Here is a 17,316-nt window from a genome sequence, read left to right on the forward strand (position 1 = left end):
TGAACCTCCAATTGCTTGAGCTGATGCAAAAATTGATCATGCTGTGACCTTCGGTAAACAGAACAATATCAAAGTCCGCTAATGCTTCAGTTTGTAACAGCTTCCTTTACCTGAAACTTTCAATCAGATATGTTTTCTAAGTATATAAAAGAATCAAGTACTCCAACTTCCTCTTTGAAACCAGCGCTTGGAAGTATTTCCAACTTTAATTTCTACATATGCAACATATTCTGTCTTATTTAACACAAAATTATCATCATAGTAAACGAGGAACGTTCATATACGGATAACAATACAACTTTGTATACAAACCCATTTGTTGATAAACATATATTAACAGTGTTCTCATCTCAAAAACAACTAATATATCTGAAACAGCCTGTCCTTGAATAGCATCCAGGGCTGTTCTATGATGACTGCTGCATGCTTACCACACCAACACAATGGCGAAGAATTAGCACATTCATTATTCTATAATGTTGAAGGAGAGTTTGGATAGCAGCTGGGGGACTCCAGATATAACTGATCCATATGCCTACAGAATACAACAATTGGGACAAGTTATATCCTAGTTAATTGCACAAACTTTAAAGAACACCCATAAAACACAAGTATTCGGTTTGCAGTGAGCTGCATTTTGATCAGAAAAGGGAGAGCATTTAAACATTAATACCATGTTTACGGCAGCAACAAGTAAAAAAAAAATCCATTTAAATCACGATAAGATTAGCATGGAATTCAACATGGCTGCATTTGATCGGAGCTGTGGCTGCAATTAAGTCATACCTCTTCATTGTCATGAAGTTGGCACAATGGAACAGCAAGAAGTTTGAAGTTCCTTGGTACGATGAATCTCCGACTTGCTGGAAGCTTGACAAGAAAAAGTTTGTGGCACTCCTGAAAAGATGAGCATTAGACAATCAAGGGCTTCTGGCAGATATCGAAATGTAAAACCCTTATATGCAGAGAAACTCACCTTAGGTTTTTTTGTACCCGCCGGCAAATATGGATAAAGAAGGGATTCAAAGTTAGGCCTCCACCAAATTCCAAGACATTCTCCAATCTGGAAATCCACAAAAAGAAATGTTGAGCAAATTAAAGTAATCAATCCATCATTGGGAGATTGTGATTCTATATACCTCCCACTCAGGACCCCGACCATCTTCACCAACTGATAAGTTGCTTGAAAGCTTGCGTTTTAAGCCATCAATATCTGCAGCAGAAAATAAATTTTAAAGTCAGGAACCTTGCCTAGGATTTCTGTCCAATTACTATGTCTAGGAGCCCAATTAAACGAATGACTCCCAAAATTGAGATTTACCAGATTCACCCGCACGTAAGCGGCCTCCAGGAAGTTTGAATGTGGAGTTTTGTACTTGAAGCAACAAGATATGCGGGTGTTTAAACAATTCAACCTGTAATTAGAACTACTTATAATTCATGGATTGGGATGCATTGCCATCTCAAAAGGCAGATGCAGTCCATTATCATGCCGAAGTTCATGAATGAAAGCCAAACTATATATTAGAGAGAGCGAGTTGGGACTAATATGGATGGTTAAACTAAAAGAAGTGCATCAACTATATTACACCAGATAATAGGGTTTACATAATTGAATCAATTCATAGAAAGATATGTATGAAAATCAGGTAATAGGATTTATTTTCCACTCTTCATAGTTCACACCACAACTCCGCTAATATAATGAATTTGGCAAAATCATGGACACCCTCAAGATATGGCAGGTATCAGTTTGCTGAGTCGAAACACATTCAAAGAGAAATAACAAAAACAACATAGTTAAATATTATTAGCAAGTCGATCATGAACTTCTATCGAGCAGAAAATGTAAAATTCGAGTTCATTATACTGAACAATCAAGACGATTACTATTCAGTCACTACTATGTAACATCATCGGGAATTAAACTACAAATCCAACATGGTGAAATAAAAGAACACAAAGAAAAGAGAGAATACGGACCACAAGCACCGCAGACACGTATTTCCTCATCCCATACGCATCATAGCTGATTCCAAATCACAAATTCAATAACTTTCCAAAAAACCCACATCATAAAAACACCCAGAATCAACAAGAGAAAAACTCTCCCATCATAAAAATCAATAAACTCATACATACTTGGCCTTCATTCGCAAAACCCGTTCAGCTACCGTCTCATTCCTCAACGAGACGGCCTCTCTGGATCCGAAGTAGTAGCAGCTAAGGGGGTAAATATCCAGCTCATCGGTATCACTATGATCTGCAGTCTGGTGGGAGTTTCCATTCCCCAAAACCACGGTTTGATTGGCCATTTGAGGACGATTCCGATGTGTCAGAAGCACGGTGCTTCAACAGTGTAAGAGAAGAAGCGAAGGTGGTAGAGGGATAGGGAGGAGTGGCCGAGTGGGGAATGAGAATACGACAATATTCGGGAAAAAGCAGCGGAGTGGGAAGGACAGTGGGAACGCAACGTGGCTGTACTGGAGAGAACTGGAACAATGGTGGCACGAATATAATAGTGAGAAGGAATAAATAAAGGAAGGGTAGTGATATTGCAAGAGCAGTTTTCCTAATGGCAGAAAATTTGTCCTCACTCAAAAAACTTGTCCTAACAAATTCTACACCAATTTGCTAGCGTCAAAGATTGGCAACGGCCAAAATAATGAGATCCTTACCAGAAGCAGGATTCAAGGCGTGTTTACTCCCATTCATGGGGTCAAAGCTGCAGGTTTTAATAAGCAATATTCGGACATAAATATTATTGATGGAATTGATCTTTTACCAAATCTCATTAATTAAATCAATTTTTTTTGGTTTCTTTTTTTTTTTCCTCAAGAAATAAACATGCAGAATATATTTTTGAGAGACCTGTCAAATTTATTTATATTTATAATAAAAAGTAACATTTTAACATAAAAAATCATATTTTAGCATGATAGATACAAATAAAATAATCGTCTCACAAAATTGATATGTGGAACTGTCTTACAAGAGTTTTGTGGAACATAAAGTGCTAAGGTAATTAAATTTCATTGGATCAATGATAATGCGAAAGCAACAAACCCATTGATAATATAAGATGTGAATCGATTATAGTTGGGTTATCGTGAAATTAGTGTGGTGATACTCCCGGAAGAGCCAAGGTCATAGATAAACCAGGACAGTAAATGGGTAACTCGAATCATAGTAAATTTGCAGACGGAGATTGTAAGTAGCCGGGCATGTGAGTACTTGGGATGTTATTTACCCGCGCAACCAAGAGCCCGAGTTTTCAGGCGAATTACCGGATGGTTTTTGTGATACCCTTGTCCCACATCGAAAAAATCAAAGATTTAAAATGAGTTTATAATAGCTTACAATGGACTTCTAAAGCAACTTGGGTTAATCATTTTCGTAAAGCGATGACGAATACGAAGTATTTGCTATAGAGACTCATTGTGCAGTCACGCAGTCGCGGGCCCGGGCTCGAGGCGTGACAGTTTTCTACCCGGGCTACCTCGAAAGTAGCACCGTACTCGAGTGCACAAGTATGGGAGGTCTTATGCTTGGTATCATTACTGTCAGAATCACATGGGTTTGACGTATCAGAAAGTAGGATATGAGCAATCATCTTGCCTTTTAGTAAGTGAACACTGAAAACAAGGTCATCATTGACTTTTTTCCTATAAATAACAGATTTGCTTTACATTATACTCGTTCACTTACATTGCCTGTAGTTTGTATCACAAGATTCTCTAAAAAGACTTCACTGACTTGAGCGTCAGAATGGTCACGCCGAAGAATCTTCCGGCTCCCATTAACGCTCTTTCTCCTTTGAGAATGCAAGTCCAAGTACCCGGGCAACCATATCTAGCTCATCAACTCGATCCGGTGTAATCGTCCATCAAGCTCATACCTGATTCACCCGGTCATCATCATAGTGTTTATTTTTTTGTCAAAACATTAAAGTTATAAGTTCTAAAGGTGTTTGTATAACCTAAAATAATAAGTATGATATACTTGACAAGATAATAAAAACTCGGGAAAAACATTCATTTGAAGTTCAAAGATAAAATTTGTTATAAATGAATCTTGAACTCGATACTTTGTCTCATTTTCGAGACATAAAAAATAGATTTTTAATCAATAAGTAGATCTATAATATGATGCCAAAACAAAACATCTTTACATTCACAAAATTATCCTTATCACCCATAACCCGCAAATCTATTACAGAAAATATTATGTTAAAAAAAATCCTACTTAAATAGTTATCATGAAGTATTTTATAAAAAAATTTATAAAATATTTAATTTCTAATAAAATATCTAAGTTTATAAATAAGAGTTATTTAATACACAATAAAATATTAGGCACAAAAATATACATTAGGAGAGAAGAGACAACATTGAGAAAAGAGAGAAGTAGGTCTTATGTCCGGTTGCTTTAATTTTTTTTGGTGTGATTTGTTTTCACATTTATTTCTTTGTTATAATTATAATATGGGCAAATTGTAAATAAATACATAAACTCTAGTTTCATTTAATTTTTACTTCCTTCTTCCTTAAAAGTTAGTTTAAGCTTCATACTTTATTTAAAATGTTGTAAAATCATCCTCGAGCTTTTTAATCTTGTACTTTATTTAAAATGTTGCAAAATTATCCTCGAGCTTTTTAATCTTGATATGTGGTTTTGTTATACCTATCGATACTATTCTTAAGGATATACAACCTAAAAACATAAAGCTACAAAATATACCTTGATTAATTTTTTTTAATGACTCATCATGCTTCCGTAAATGAATTGAATAGTTTACTTCTTTGACCGGAGTGTCATCGGGTTGTGACCACTGATTTTACAGATTGCACCACACAGTCTAACCACACAGTCGCAACAGATGATTCCTGGTGTAGATATTTTCAACAATGCCTAACACAACTCTATATTATTTAATGTATAGTAAAGTTGTTCAATTTCAAAATAATATATGAGAAGGACGGTGAGCCTTGGTATTTTTATCCAAACACACCAACTATTATTACATAGTAATCTCTTATAGAGGATGAGTAACTTGCTTAGTTACGTATAGTAGTCGGAATTACAACACATATAATAAAGAAATTTATTACAAGTTTATTTGGATAGAAAAATGAAGAGGTTAATGATGCTTTCATCTTTTTTATGCCTTGATATTTATAGAAGTCTTTGTGGGATTACAAATCTTGTTAATTATTCTAACAGTTGTGGCCAACAACATTTTGTGAGTAGTGATCTTTTCAACCACCGGTTAGTGACTAGTCTTTATGGGTGGTTGAATGGTTCATCCTCCACCAATGTAGTGGTTGGATAGCATGTCTACTTTATCTTTGTTAATGAATCTTCTGCTTTTGTATGCTCCCCGATTAAATTGTTTTTTGTCTGGTCCCTCACCACTTAGATTTGTTTCTGCAACATGTTTTCAATCAAAATTTGGAAGAAAATCATTCTCGAATTTTGGCTCCTTCTGGTTCGTGAATTATGGGCAAATGCTTTTTGATCATATTCTCATATGAGTCATGTTACAGAACTTTCGGTGAGTTTCTTTGCTCTCGGCAGTTCGCTATTTCATAGAAGATTTATTTTCTTTTCAAATAGGTTTTCTACAAAACTTGTTGTTTTTCATATCAAATTATTTTACATAAAAAATTCCGATAAAACCTAAACGAAAACTTGACTTTGTCCATCTCGATTAAACAGACATATAGACCACATGCTCTTCTGGTAGAGATGTTATCTTAAGTTAATGAAGCAACAAGGGTGTTTCTTCTGTTGGAAGATCTTTGCTAAATTTTTTAATATTTGTATATAGTCTCCTTAGCTTGATAAAATGAAAGAATTCATGTAAGCCTTTTCGTGCTTGTTTTGGTGTTGTACCGAAAAATATAGATCTAGAATATATCATATAGACAAATAGTCATTGTTTATCCATGTTTGTGTACTGCTTCCTGAATCCACTTATGTAAACTTGATATTTCTAGGAAGCTAGGTAATGTAGTATAAACTGAGGTATGAGCCTCAAATTCACATCATGTCTTGACCTTATTTTGATATAAATTTGGTTTCATCCATACCCTGAGATATTTTTCTGCTACATCAACTCGAATTGTCGTTGGGTTAATGTTTATTCTTGTTTTCAATTTCTCTTAGTTCAGTTGATATAATTGAATTGGAGAAAGTACAGTTTCATTAGTATCAACCTTAGATTTATCGTTGTCTGTATGAGCTCTAAAGTTGATTTCTCTCTTCAATCCTCGAGATGAGGGTTGACTTAAAAACTCGAGATAAGGATCTAGATTTTCAAATTTTCATATAGAGATGATCACGACTTAACATTTGTGCTAAGGATACTTGTTGGAACATTTCATGTTCGTAATCTTGATTTTAATGATAACAAAACTTGTTATTTTGTTACTAATTATTCTACATAAGTGCGCAGGAAGTTGGAACTGATCAAACTTCGAACCAATCAATTATCGAGCCAAAAGTGAAGCTATCGAGAAGCAAACTGAAAACGTCAACTGATCATCCAAACTGAATCAGTTCAAATGATATATCAAAGACCAGTTCAACTGATTGTCCAGCTGATAGGCAGTTCAGTATAAGACCTTCAGAAGTTCGACCAGCTAATGAATAGTTCAACCGATGAAGAGTTCAGCTGATCAGTTCAACTGAAGCAGCGAAATCAGTTCAGCTGACGAGCCAACTGATTTCATCGAACCAGTTCAAGATCAGTTCCACTGATCAGTTCAAAACATCAGTTAGGAATCAATCAGTTTGCATAACACGACAAGCTTATTCAATGGAATACAGTTGTGTGCACTGAGGAAAAGTTATTGTACGATCAAAGGTACAATAATGGACGTTGCAGCAAAGCTTAGAGACAAAATGTTCCAGCATAGATTTCGGAAAAGTCGAGACACGAATATCAAAGAACGCATTCAAGCTGCAACAGATACAATTATTGAGTCTCATTATACGATCAGTTTCCCGCCTATAAATAGTAGATCAGGGAATACCAAAATAACAACAAGTGTGTGAAGATACAGAGAAAAAGGGCACGTATTGTAAAGTCCATGAATTTAATTCACGTAACCTAAATGCATGCAATCTAGGATTTTACTTATTTACTTGTTTAATTATTTTTATGCATTTTATGCGTGAATATATCATGATAAAATTTATTTCATGAAATTTTAAAAGTTCCTGCATTAGGGTTTCTAGATGCATTTCACTCTCAAACAAGGAACAGAGAGCAGGGAATTATCAGGAAAATTATTTTTATTACATGATTAATTTTTATTAATTAATATAAGATTTTTTAAATGTATTTTTCTAGAAATGAGCTTTGGTGGGTATTTTTATCCACCGGAGCATATTTTTAATCGGTACGCGAATTTTATCGAAACGAAGGACTTTTTGAGGGCTCGGACAATATTTTCAAAAATGTACCTAAACGAAATATTTTTCAGGAGTGTGTTTGGACTTGATGAGCCTATTTTTAAGCTTAGTGGGCTCAAAACTCTTTTTAATTTTTTTTAAATGATAATTAGGGCTCATTAGCATGTAATGTTCTATTTAAATTATCACTAACCTATTCCTAAACCTAAACTAATCGGTCACCCACACCCCTCCACTCAACACTTTTCTCTCGGTTTTCAGCACCAAAACACCAAGCATCCATCGGCCAAGCTTGATCTTTCAAAGAAAATTCCTTTTGTGCCTTCCCTTCATGCGGTTCTTCTAGTTTTCGAGTACATTATCATCAAGCACATTCCCTTCATGCGGTTCTTCTAGTTTTCGAGTACATTATCATCAAGCACAGCAAGCACTTTCATTCTGCATCATATACGATGTATACATGCTGTTATGTGTTTATTTGTGTGTGAAATTCTCGATCGAGCATCATACATGGAGATCGCTCGGTTTTGTTACAAGTTCTTTCATTTCTCTACCAACCACTCACGTTTTCTTGAATTGTTGCAAGGGGGCTACCGAGTTCATGATGTTAAGAGGCTAGGAACGGTGGTTTATTGTTTTCCATAGGCTGGATTCGAATTATGTTGAGGAATGCTAGAGGCCATGAGGGTGGCGCTGCGTTTGGTGCGGGTTTTGGGTAGATCGCGTGGAAAAGGGTGGGGCTGGCGGTGCAAGGGCCGATCCCAGGCTTAGACAAGACCGTGTGGGTCTGATTCACGGCTAAGGAAGGCTCGAACACTGCTGGAGCCATCCCTGAAGCCGATCAAGCGTGGTCTAGGAGTTTGGCCGCAAGTTGTAGTTCCTTGGAGTCTAGCGACCGATCGTGAAGTCCAGCATGCATGGGGATGACCTCGTGTTATGTTATGGTCCAGTATGGTCCTATAGTGGTCTCGGAGAGGTTGGTTAGGAGCTGGCCCTTTCAATTTTGAGCTAGGGTCGAAATATTGGTGGTTCGGTGAGCTAGGGTTTTCGAGGAACGTTAGTTGTTATTTTCCAGAAACTTGCAGGGCTGGTTCGAAGGGTTTGGTGGTCTGGAATTGATGGTTTTAGGGTCTATTAAATGTCTATAAGGTGTGGTGAAAAGTTGGGAGAAATTTGGTTAATTTTCGGTTAGATTCGGATTAAAACCGGGACTTTGGTCCAAGTTTTAAAACGAATCATTTAAGTTTTGGAGCGGGCTCGAGTTTACATCTAAGAATGCTTATAAAAATGTTTTGGGATGATTTAAGAAGTTCGGTAAGCTTCGGGTCTAAATTTAGGGGTCCAGGGGTAAAATGGTCATTTTGGGTTTCCAGGGGCAAAACGGTCATTTTGCACCCAGGGTGAGATTTTTGTCTTGGTAGCGCTCTGAGCACTTTTTATCATGTTTTAAATGTTATGCATCATGATCACGATTTTTAAGAATTTATGAAACATACGTTGCATACTTGGTTTTAATGAAAAATTTGCATATGTGCATGATTTTGATAAATGATGAAAATGATGATGTTTGGAATGATGTGAATTAGTTGTGGCTATCGAAGTATATGTAAATGCTTAAGACGTATATGTAAATGATGATGATGAGGCCTAGGCACAGTGGATGAGTAAAAATGATGATGATGAGGCCTAGGCACAGTGGATGGGTAACACTGTCACTGATGTCCGACAGTCGCCGGGTACCGCGGTTCTATGTATGATAGATTCATCATAAATGATGATGATGTAGAAAGGATATGATGAACGATGAATATTGAAGAGCTGTTTTGACATGTTACGAATTCATACAACACGTTACATTACGCTTTTAAAGTTCATGAAAGGTATGTTAATTACATGATATTTTCATTGTTGTGTGTCATGTATATGTACTTTTATTTCTGGTACATGTATGTTGAGTCTTTAGACTCACTACACGTGTGTGATACATGTGAGCATGATATTGAGGGGACTGGAAGTGTCGAACTCTAAGTAGGCAGGCCTGGTGGGGCGACACGACCCGAGGACCACATGTGTTCCGCATATTTATGATTTTATGAGTTGATAGGATTTGAGTATTTTTATATGGCAAAAAGTTGTGTGAGACGGTCTCACGGGTCGTATTTGTGAGACAGATCTCTTATTTGGGTCACTCATGAAAAAATATTACTTTTTATAATAAGAGTATTACTTTTTATTGTGAATATGAGTATGGTTGACCCGTATCACATATTATGATCCGTGAAACGGTCTCACATGAGACCCGCTTTTTTTATATACGTTGTTTTATTTCACTGATGGATTTTAAGATTTTTCTTGTTTATGTTTCCGCTATATTTTTATTGACAGATATTTATAATTATTTTCCAATGGTATTTTTAGTAGGATTGTATGAATGCAAGATATTCAATGCTTAATTTCAAGATGTGAGGTTTTTTTTATATATATTAAAAAAAAATTCCACATTTTAAATAAGTAGACGTTTCACGCATATTGCATATCAGCTTACAAGAAGCAATCAGCCCAGAGGGAACATTTCATCGTGTTATCAGCTTAGATTAGAAGCACAATTCCCTCAGTGTTTGAGAACACTTTCGTGCGGTACTCATATATCAGTTCTCTCACACACACACACACACCACTCAAACATAGTCTTGCACAAACACAATAAAATTGTGTATGTAGTCTTTGACACACAGACGTTAAACAAGTGTTGACTGGAAGGTAATGTCTTCAGTCTAGTTTAGGAGTTCAGTTAGACAATGAGTAAGTCCTAAGCTGGGTGGGTTTGTACAAGGTGTTGCATAAATCGAAGTCTTCTAGTGGATCCTACCCGAGGTGGTAGAAGGGGTGACGTAGGAGTTGTTAATCTCCGAGGACCCATAAACAAATTCGTGTCTATTTGTTTATTGCAACAAAAATATTTTTTACTCATTCAACTTCCATATATTTTAAAAACTTTACAAAATATTTAATCAGTTTCTATGAAGGATTATTTTGAGTGTCTTCCGCTTGGTTTGAAAACCAAACTTGATTTAATTCATCGGTATTCAATATTTCAAGAACCGATCTATTGTAGCTCGACAATTTCCCCCCAAATCGATCATGTCAGCTTGAGTATATTTCGCTTTCTTCTCTTTGTCTTGACTGTTAAAATAATCTACTCCTATAAATCGTACTTGAAATATGGTAGTCTTTTTCCAAGTTATCTCACTGAGAGATTTTCTGGCTAGGACTCATGACTTTTTGGTTTCTACCAAATTCATGTCTCATGCAATTTTGATTGATCCCATAAGGTTCATTTCTAAAATTGTAATGAATCATTCTATGTTAAGATCAAGTGTTCATGTTGTGATTTTCATAGCCGATGTCCAATCATCTATGAGATCTTCTCGGTTTTTGAAGTTTAGTATATCAAGGTTAAGATAACCGCATAAGGATGTATATGTTCCAAAACAGATTTCTCATAGACTTTTTGGTGCAAGAGAATTTGAATTCTCCTTGACCTAATTCTTGATGGGTGTGAATTTATACCAACATGAAATTTTGTTTGGTTTCGTGTAATATTTGTTTCATGAGATCCCATACTTTCCTTTGGTATGTTATTGTGTGGTTCCTCACAGTTGTTGTGGGGACTCGGACGCTAATCAAGTTCTTAATCATCATTGGGACTAATTAATCAATTATAAAACAGGGTCTAAATTTTTTTTTAAAGTGCGGAACGTAGTGAAATTAAAACATATATACATATCAATATATAAAATACAAATCCTGTATTACAACACATTTATTCAAACTAGGGTTTGACAACTACTATCAAGTGTTCAACCCTATCTCTAGTCCAAGTCCGGTGCCACCACTCTAATCACGATCTCTCTCTTCATCTCCTGGACCCTGATCCTGTCCCACCTGTTGTCAAGTACACATACAGACAAGACAACAGCCGGATAAACCGGTGAGAATATACTCCCAGTATAAATCAACGAAACATGCAATCATATAAACTATATAAAGCATCTAATCAGGTAACAGATATATGTAACAAAGTCTGAAACATAATCAATATCCAACTGTCGACAATACTCGTAGCTACATCATTCAGACTAGACTCAATCCTAGTCTAGGGATCCCGGTTCCAAAAGTTGGCATGCATGTATCGACTAATAGTAATAGAAAAGACTCCATTCCATCCACGCCGATACGGTATCGATCAACAGTAATAGAAAAGACTCCAGTTCTATTCACATCGATACGGTATCGATTACCAGTAATAGAGGAAGCTATTATTCTATCCACATCAATATAGTACCGATTAACAGTAATAGAAGCAACTCTAATTCTATCCACATCGATATGACATCGATTAACAGTAATAGAAGAGCTACTAATCTATCCACATCGATACAATACTGATTAACAGTAATAGAAAAAGCCATCATCATATCCACATCGATAGCCAAACATCCAGTGACAGTCTTTGGCACAACCGCCAATACACAATCTTATGACATCGTGCAATGTGCCCGTGGTGATCCCACCACTAACGACGTTTCTGTCATAAGACTACTCGTCTAATACTTGTTGTCTAAAATCAAGAGAACAAGTATATCAATCAACTCAATGCAAATATCAATGCAATAAAGTAAAGTATGTGATTTAGGGAAACCCAAGTCTAAACCGACTCAAGTCCATCTCCCAATACCACATTGACTTATACCTTTCGTTCGTAATCTCGGTCTGAAGTAATCGAAGTTCTGAACTCAAGACTGTCGCTGTAAATCTGAAACGATATATCGAGAATCATAATATCAATATTCCATTCTCAATTCAACACTGAATCTGATTAATCTGAATTTAATTCAAATCAACGGCATAACGGCACCATCTCAGTATTCCCGTCAATACCATATCACCAGATATTAATTACAAATCATAACTCATATCCGATACAATTTGTAATCAACCCATAATCAAATCTGTCCGGTTTCAACTCAATAAAATCAGAAAATCATAATAATTCCAGAATCAGTCCGTTTTCTGATCTGACTTTGATTCTACGATGTCTAACATGTCCAAGACATCATATATGAATTATATCAAATTCCTACAACATCATATTTTCAAATGATACCAGAACTCAGTAAAACTTACGTCCTGATGTAGCTGTCGATGCAAGGAACACAACACCGTGTTCAGATTCAAAATCGGATAAACGGAATTATTAAACCCACCAATTAACCATACGAAGAAGCTTGAGAAGTTTTCTGAATTGTTGCTCGGCTGGTTTGAGGGAAATGAATAGATGAATCATATATATCTCAAATGCATGTGTGACAAGTGTCCACTCAAGTCATATTTGCGCTTTAGCCCCTGAAATCTTCACTATTTGCAATTCAGTCCTCAAAACTCTTTTTAATTCCATTTCAATCCTAATTAATTACAAAAATCGTGGAATTTAATTCATCATTCCAAAATTCGTAAATTAAATAATCTCGGATTAAAATGATATAATCTCGGGCCTTACAGTTGTGTTCATCTTCAGATCAACGACATTGATATTTGCAAAAGATCATGTAAGGTCTTGGAGATCATCGAGACCAATCATTTCTAAAGTTGTAATCAGATTAATATATTTTTTGAGATATTTTTAATTAGATCGATCATTTTTTTTCGCCGGTTAAAAGTTTTGGTATCACCTTGATCGTCCCTTTTAATGTAATAAGGATTATGTACTAAAATATGATGGTAACCTTAATACAAAAGTCTTTTTACTATAACTTGTTTGTTGTTCTAGAGTTTGGATTCTTGTTTGAATATCTTTTAATATTACAAGAATTTATTCTTGTTTTTTAAATATGTTTTCACTTTTATGATACATAATACAACATACTGTCATAATTTTGTACTGTTTTTTGGATTTTCTAAGATCTACGTAGAGTTTAGAGGAATCCAGTACTACTTTCATGAACTTATTAGAATGAATCAAAAATTTACCTTTGGATTCTGATAACTTCTTGTTTCAAATATTCCAAAATATTGGAATAAGTCATGCAAATAATTAATCTCGAACATGTATTTAGATCCATATTATTTGAGAAAATTCTCCATTTCTGACCCAATTATAAAATCAAGGATAGTTTTTATCGCCTTTTCAAAATTGAGGAATTAAAAGTAAGATTTTAGACCGTAGAGAAAAAATCTTATATGGATTTTCCCTTAATTTACCCTTATAATAATTTAAATTTTTTGACAGAGACCTCATTTGACACTCCTTTAATTAATTAATTATACATATATTTTTCCACGTGCTGTAAATATATTTATTTTCCATTATTGTGAGGCATTAAATCATGAAATGCTAATTATGTATCTATCTAAGATTTACCAACATGTTTCAGATCTACAAGGTTTTTAGATATTTTGTTATAATTGCATAAAAGCGTTCGTAAGTTACAAAACTATAGTTGTAGTTTCATTTGTTTTGTAAAATACAATGTGTCAGATTTCTATACGAGTCTGTAATATGAACGAGCTGAATAAACTGAAAATAAAAAAAAATTAAAATTCGAATTCAGCTCAAATAGATATATATAAACTCGAATTTGATTCAATTCTAAGACATTTTAATCTTTTTTTTGCATGAACTCAATATGAATCAAGATTTATGTTTAAGTTCGACTCGAAATGTTTAAACATGTCGTGAACTATTCGAAAATAAAATCTTGAAAAATATTTATTTAATAGGATATTTGGCAATTTGCACCTTATAAAACTATTAAATTGTTTTTTTTTTGGCATAATGCACCCTAAAATCAAATTAAAATTATCATTTTGCACCCTTTTATATTTATAATTAAAATAATTCCCCAAATATGAAACCAAAAGGGAAATTCTGTCAACTGGAAAAGATTTAATTAACCTAATTAATTTTTTTTTTATTTAGCAACTTTAGTTGTCTCCTATTGAATATTTCCCGCTTGCAACTTGTTTGAAATGTTTTTTAGAAGAGAATCTGAAATTGAAAGAGGATATTTTGTAACACTTGAATAATTTTAAAATAGAACTAAAAGCATATTAATTTTTATTATTAAAATTATTGTCTAACGTTAAAATGTAATTTATTTGCAATCAATTCTTATTATTTCTCATTTCCTCGATACAAACTTTTCCACCCACATAAAACTTCCATTTAATGTCTACGAATGCACCAAAATATTAAATGCGGGAAAAAAAGCACAGATCATCTTCACAAAAAATAAAAAAAAATAATGAATTTATTCTAAATAATTTCAATAAAAATTCATTACAAAGTTGCTCGTGGATTTCAAGCACCACATTTCGATTGTTCTATCAGCATAGCCAATTATTGCACTCAAACATATATAATATTAAATTCTACAAGCATCTTGTGAACTGTTGAATAAGATAATTTGGATTCGAGTTCGACTCATAGAAAATTTCGAAAATATTCGAGTTCGACTTGTATTTGATTATTTCAAATACAAATCAATTATTTATCATAGCAGTTTGATTCGATTACCCTCTTAATTTGCATCGCGATCATTAGTGCATAGATTCAAAGATGTGCGTCAGCCTAGTAGTGTGATGACTACTAGTCTGATTCGAAAAATCAATTATTTATGGAAATAATCTGATTCATTTACACTCCTAGTTTGCATCGCATTTGACGAGTGCATAGATTCAAATATGTGAGTCAGCCTAGTAGTGTGATGACTAAAAAACATCACATGCTTACGCGTGAAGATTTTGTAAGATAGCTTGACCAACTGAGAGCTCGAACTCCATTATTATATGTGTGAACGTCAAATAATTTAACCAATGCATTTGTTGTTATCCGGTCGCTACTTTGATACGAATCGGCGTTTAATGTGATTTGGTTGATCTTATGTAATGTACTATAAGCATTTTTGCAGTGGAGCCATTGTGTTATGCCTAGCATAGACGTGATTGGTAAAGGGGGCGTGCCTATGCGTAGGCTAGACCGGGTTTTAGTTCGGCTTATTCTCGATCCATATAATTAGCGATATATATTTTATGTTTATGGATATTGATGTAATTCTTGTGGATATTATATTTTTCATTTGTTCATTATAAGTTATATTTGTTTGTTTTTATGGGTTTTAACATAGCACTTAGGATTTGATTTTTTTATATGTTTTTTTCCATGTTTGTCAAGTACGGATGAACGTATTGTTAGAGTAGATGCCCTGCAAGCCAACTATTGGCTAGAGATTTTATTGACTCAGTTGTAACTAACAATCTTTATTTTAATATAATTCATTATTTAATGGTTTGATTATTTCTTTATCTGTATACACATTTGAACAACATAGATAAAGAAATTGATTATACTTTAATACAAATTAATCGTAATTCGATGTTGAAACTCGTTTGTAAACACTGTATGATCTAAATTCGTTCATATTCGATTCAGCCGCCTAAAACATGGATAAAGGTCGCTTGAGCTCGAGACTAGCATCTGTGATGTTGTGTACTGCGTTTCTTGGTAAGGGCATAGAGATGTCCAAACATACAGATGGGTAGTCATATGATGATTATACCGAACAATCCTCCCTCGGACTTTCCAAGTGGTTATCATTCATCGAGATGATAAGTCCGTGGTTATGATTGTACACCATTAGTCCTTACGACCCGGGACAACACTGAGGCTCTATATGCTAGGGCTGTGCTTTGACTCGTTTACCGGCTCCAGGAGAGTCATCAGGTGGCGAGGTTGGGTATAGTTGCGACACATATAGGAGCCAGTGCATTGTAGTCGGGGATTCACCACTCACCTGCGGGTGTGGATAACCTATATGATCTGATGTATAATAGTGCATGGAATCTCTGGCTAGAGTATGAGATGTACGTTGGAGAAGGAGTTCTCCAATAGTACACGCGATGCCACTATTATAGTTATCACCTTATGATTGAATTAATATGCAACCCTCGATGAACCAATGGTTGCAGATTCGATCGGGATATATGAGCTGAAAGGACCGTACTGTACGTTAATCATAATCGACTGGTTCTTACAAGCACTATCAGTGATACCTAGGGGATCATGGGGTGATGCTACTAGACGCTCTTACCATGATCCGATGGGTGCAATCAGAAATGAGTTCTGACATTCTTGATCAAGGTGTTGATGAAAAGAATGAGGCTAACTAGGGTAAGCCCAAATAAAAGATTATGTCCTGAATCACAAAGAGTTGTGAACTCACGGCTAGCTGTATCCCTGAACCATTGAGGGTCACAAGCATTGGATTGTTTGTTACCGTTGAGAGAATAAATTCAAGAAGTTGAATTTATATTATATAGTAAATTCAAGGAGTTGAATTTATGATAATTAAATTTTGAGAGAATAAATTCAATGAGTTGAATTTATAAAATTTGAGAATTTAATTTATTAAACTCAAATGTTGAGTTTATTAAATATTAAATTTTGGAGTGATGAAAATTCAAGTAATTGAATTTATAATTTAAATAATAAATTCAGATGTTGAATTTATAATGTATTTAATTTATTAAGCTCAAAAGTTGAGTTGATTAATTAATAAAATAAATATGGTGGGTAATATGTTTAATTGGCTTATAGGAGTACAAGTCCAACATAATAAATAATTAAAGTTTTAATGGATCTTGATTAAATTAATTAAATTAGTTGGACTAGCCCAATTAATTAAATCAAGCCCATTAATATTAATTATGTAATTAGACTATGGATTTAATATAAATAAAGTGCATTAATGTTAATTATGTAATTAGGCTATGGATTTAATATAAATAAAGCATACAAGTCAAACCCTGGCCAACCACCAAAAACCCTCTCGTGAGCCT

At 34.6% G+C, this 17,316-nt stretch overlaps 1 protein-coding gene across 1 annotated transcript; it reads right to left on the reverse strand.

The window, feature by feature from the left end:
• Nucleotides 1–171: 171 nt before the first annotated feature.
• LOC140818269 (pre-mRNA cleavage factor Im 25 kDa subunit 1-like) lies at nucleotides 172–2,637 on the reverse strand. Its single transcript, XM_073178188.1, has 7 exons — nucleotides 2,143–2,637; nucleotides 1,984–2,029; nucleotides 1,322–1,415; nucleotides 1,140–1,213; nucleotides 977–1,063; nucleotides 787–897; nucleotides 172–535 (listed from the first exon to the last, which is right to left on the reverse strand). Exons 1-7 carry the CDS (start codon nucleotides 2,313–2,315, stop codon nucleotides 467–469), a joined length of 654 nt encoding a protein of 217 aa, XP_073034289.1. The 5' UTR covers nucleotides 2,316–2,637; the 3' UTR covers nucleotides 172–466.
• Nucleotides 2,638–17,316: the final 14,679 nt, after the last annotated feature.

Source organism: Primulina eburnea, chromosome 17, assembly GCF_022965805.1.
Source record: "Primulina eburnea isolate SZY01 chromosome 17, ASM2296580v1, whole genome shotgun sequence".
NCBI classification, from domain to species: domain Eukaryota; kingdom Viridiplantae; phylum Streptophyta; class Magnoliopsida; order Lamiales; family Gesneriaceae; genus Primulina; species Primulina eburnea.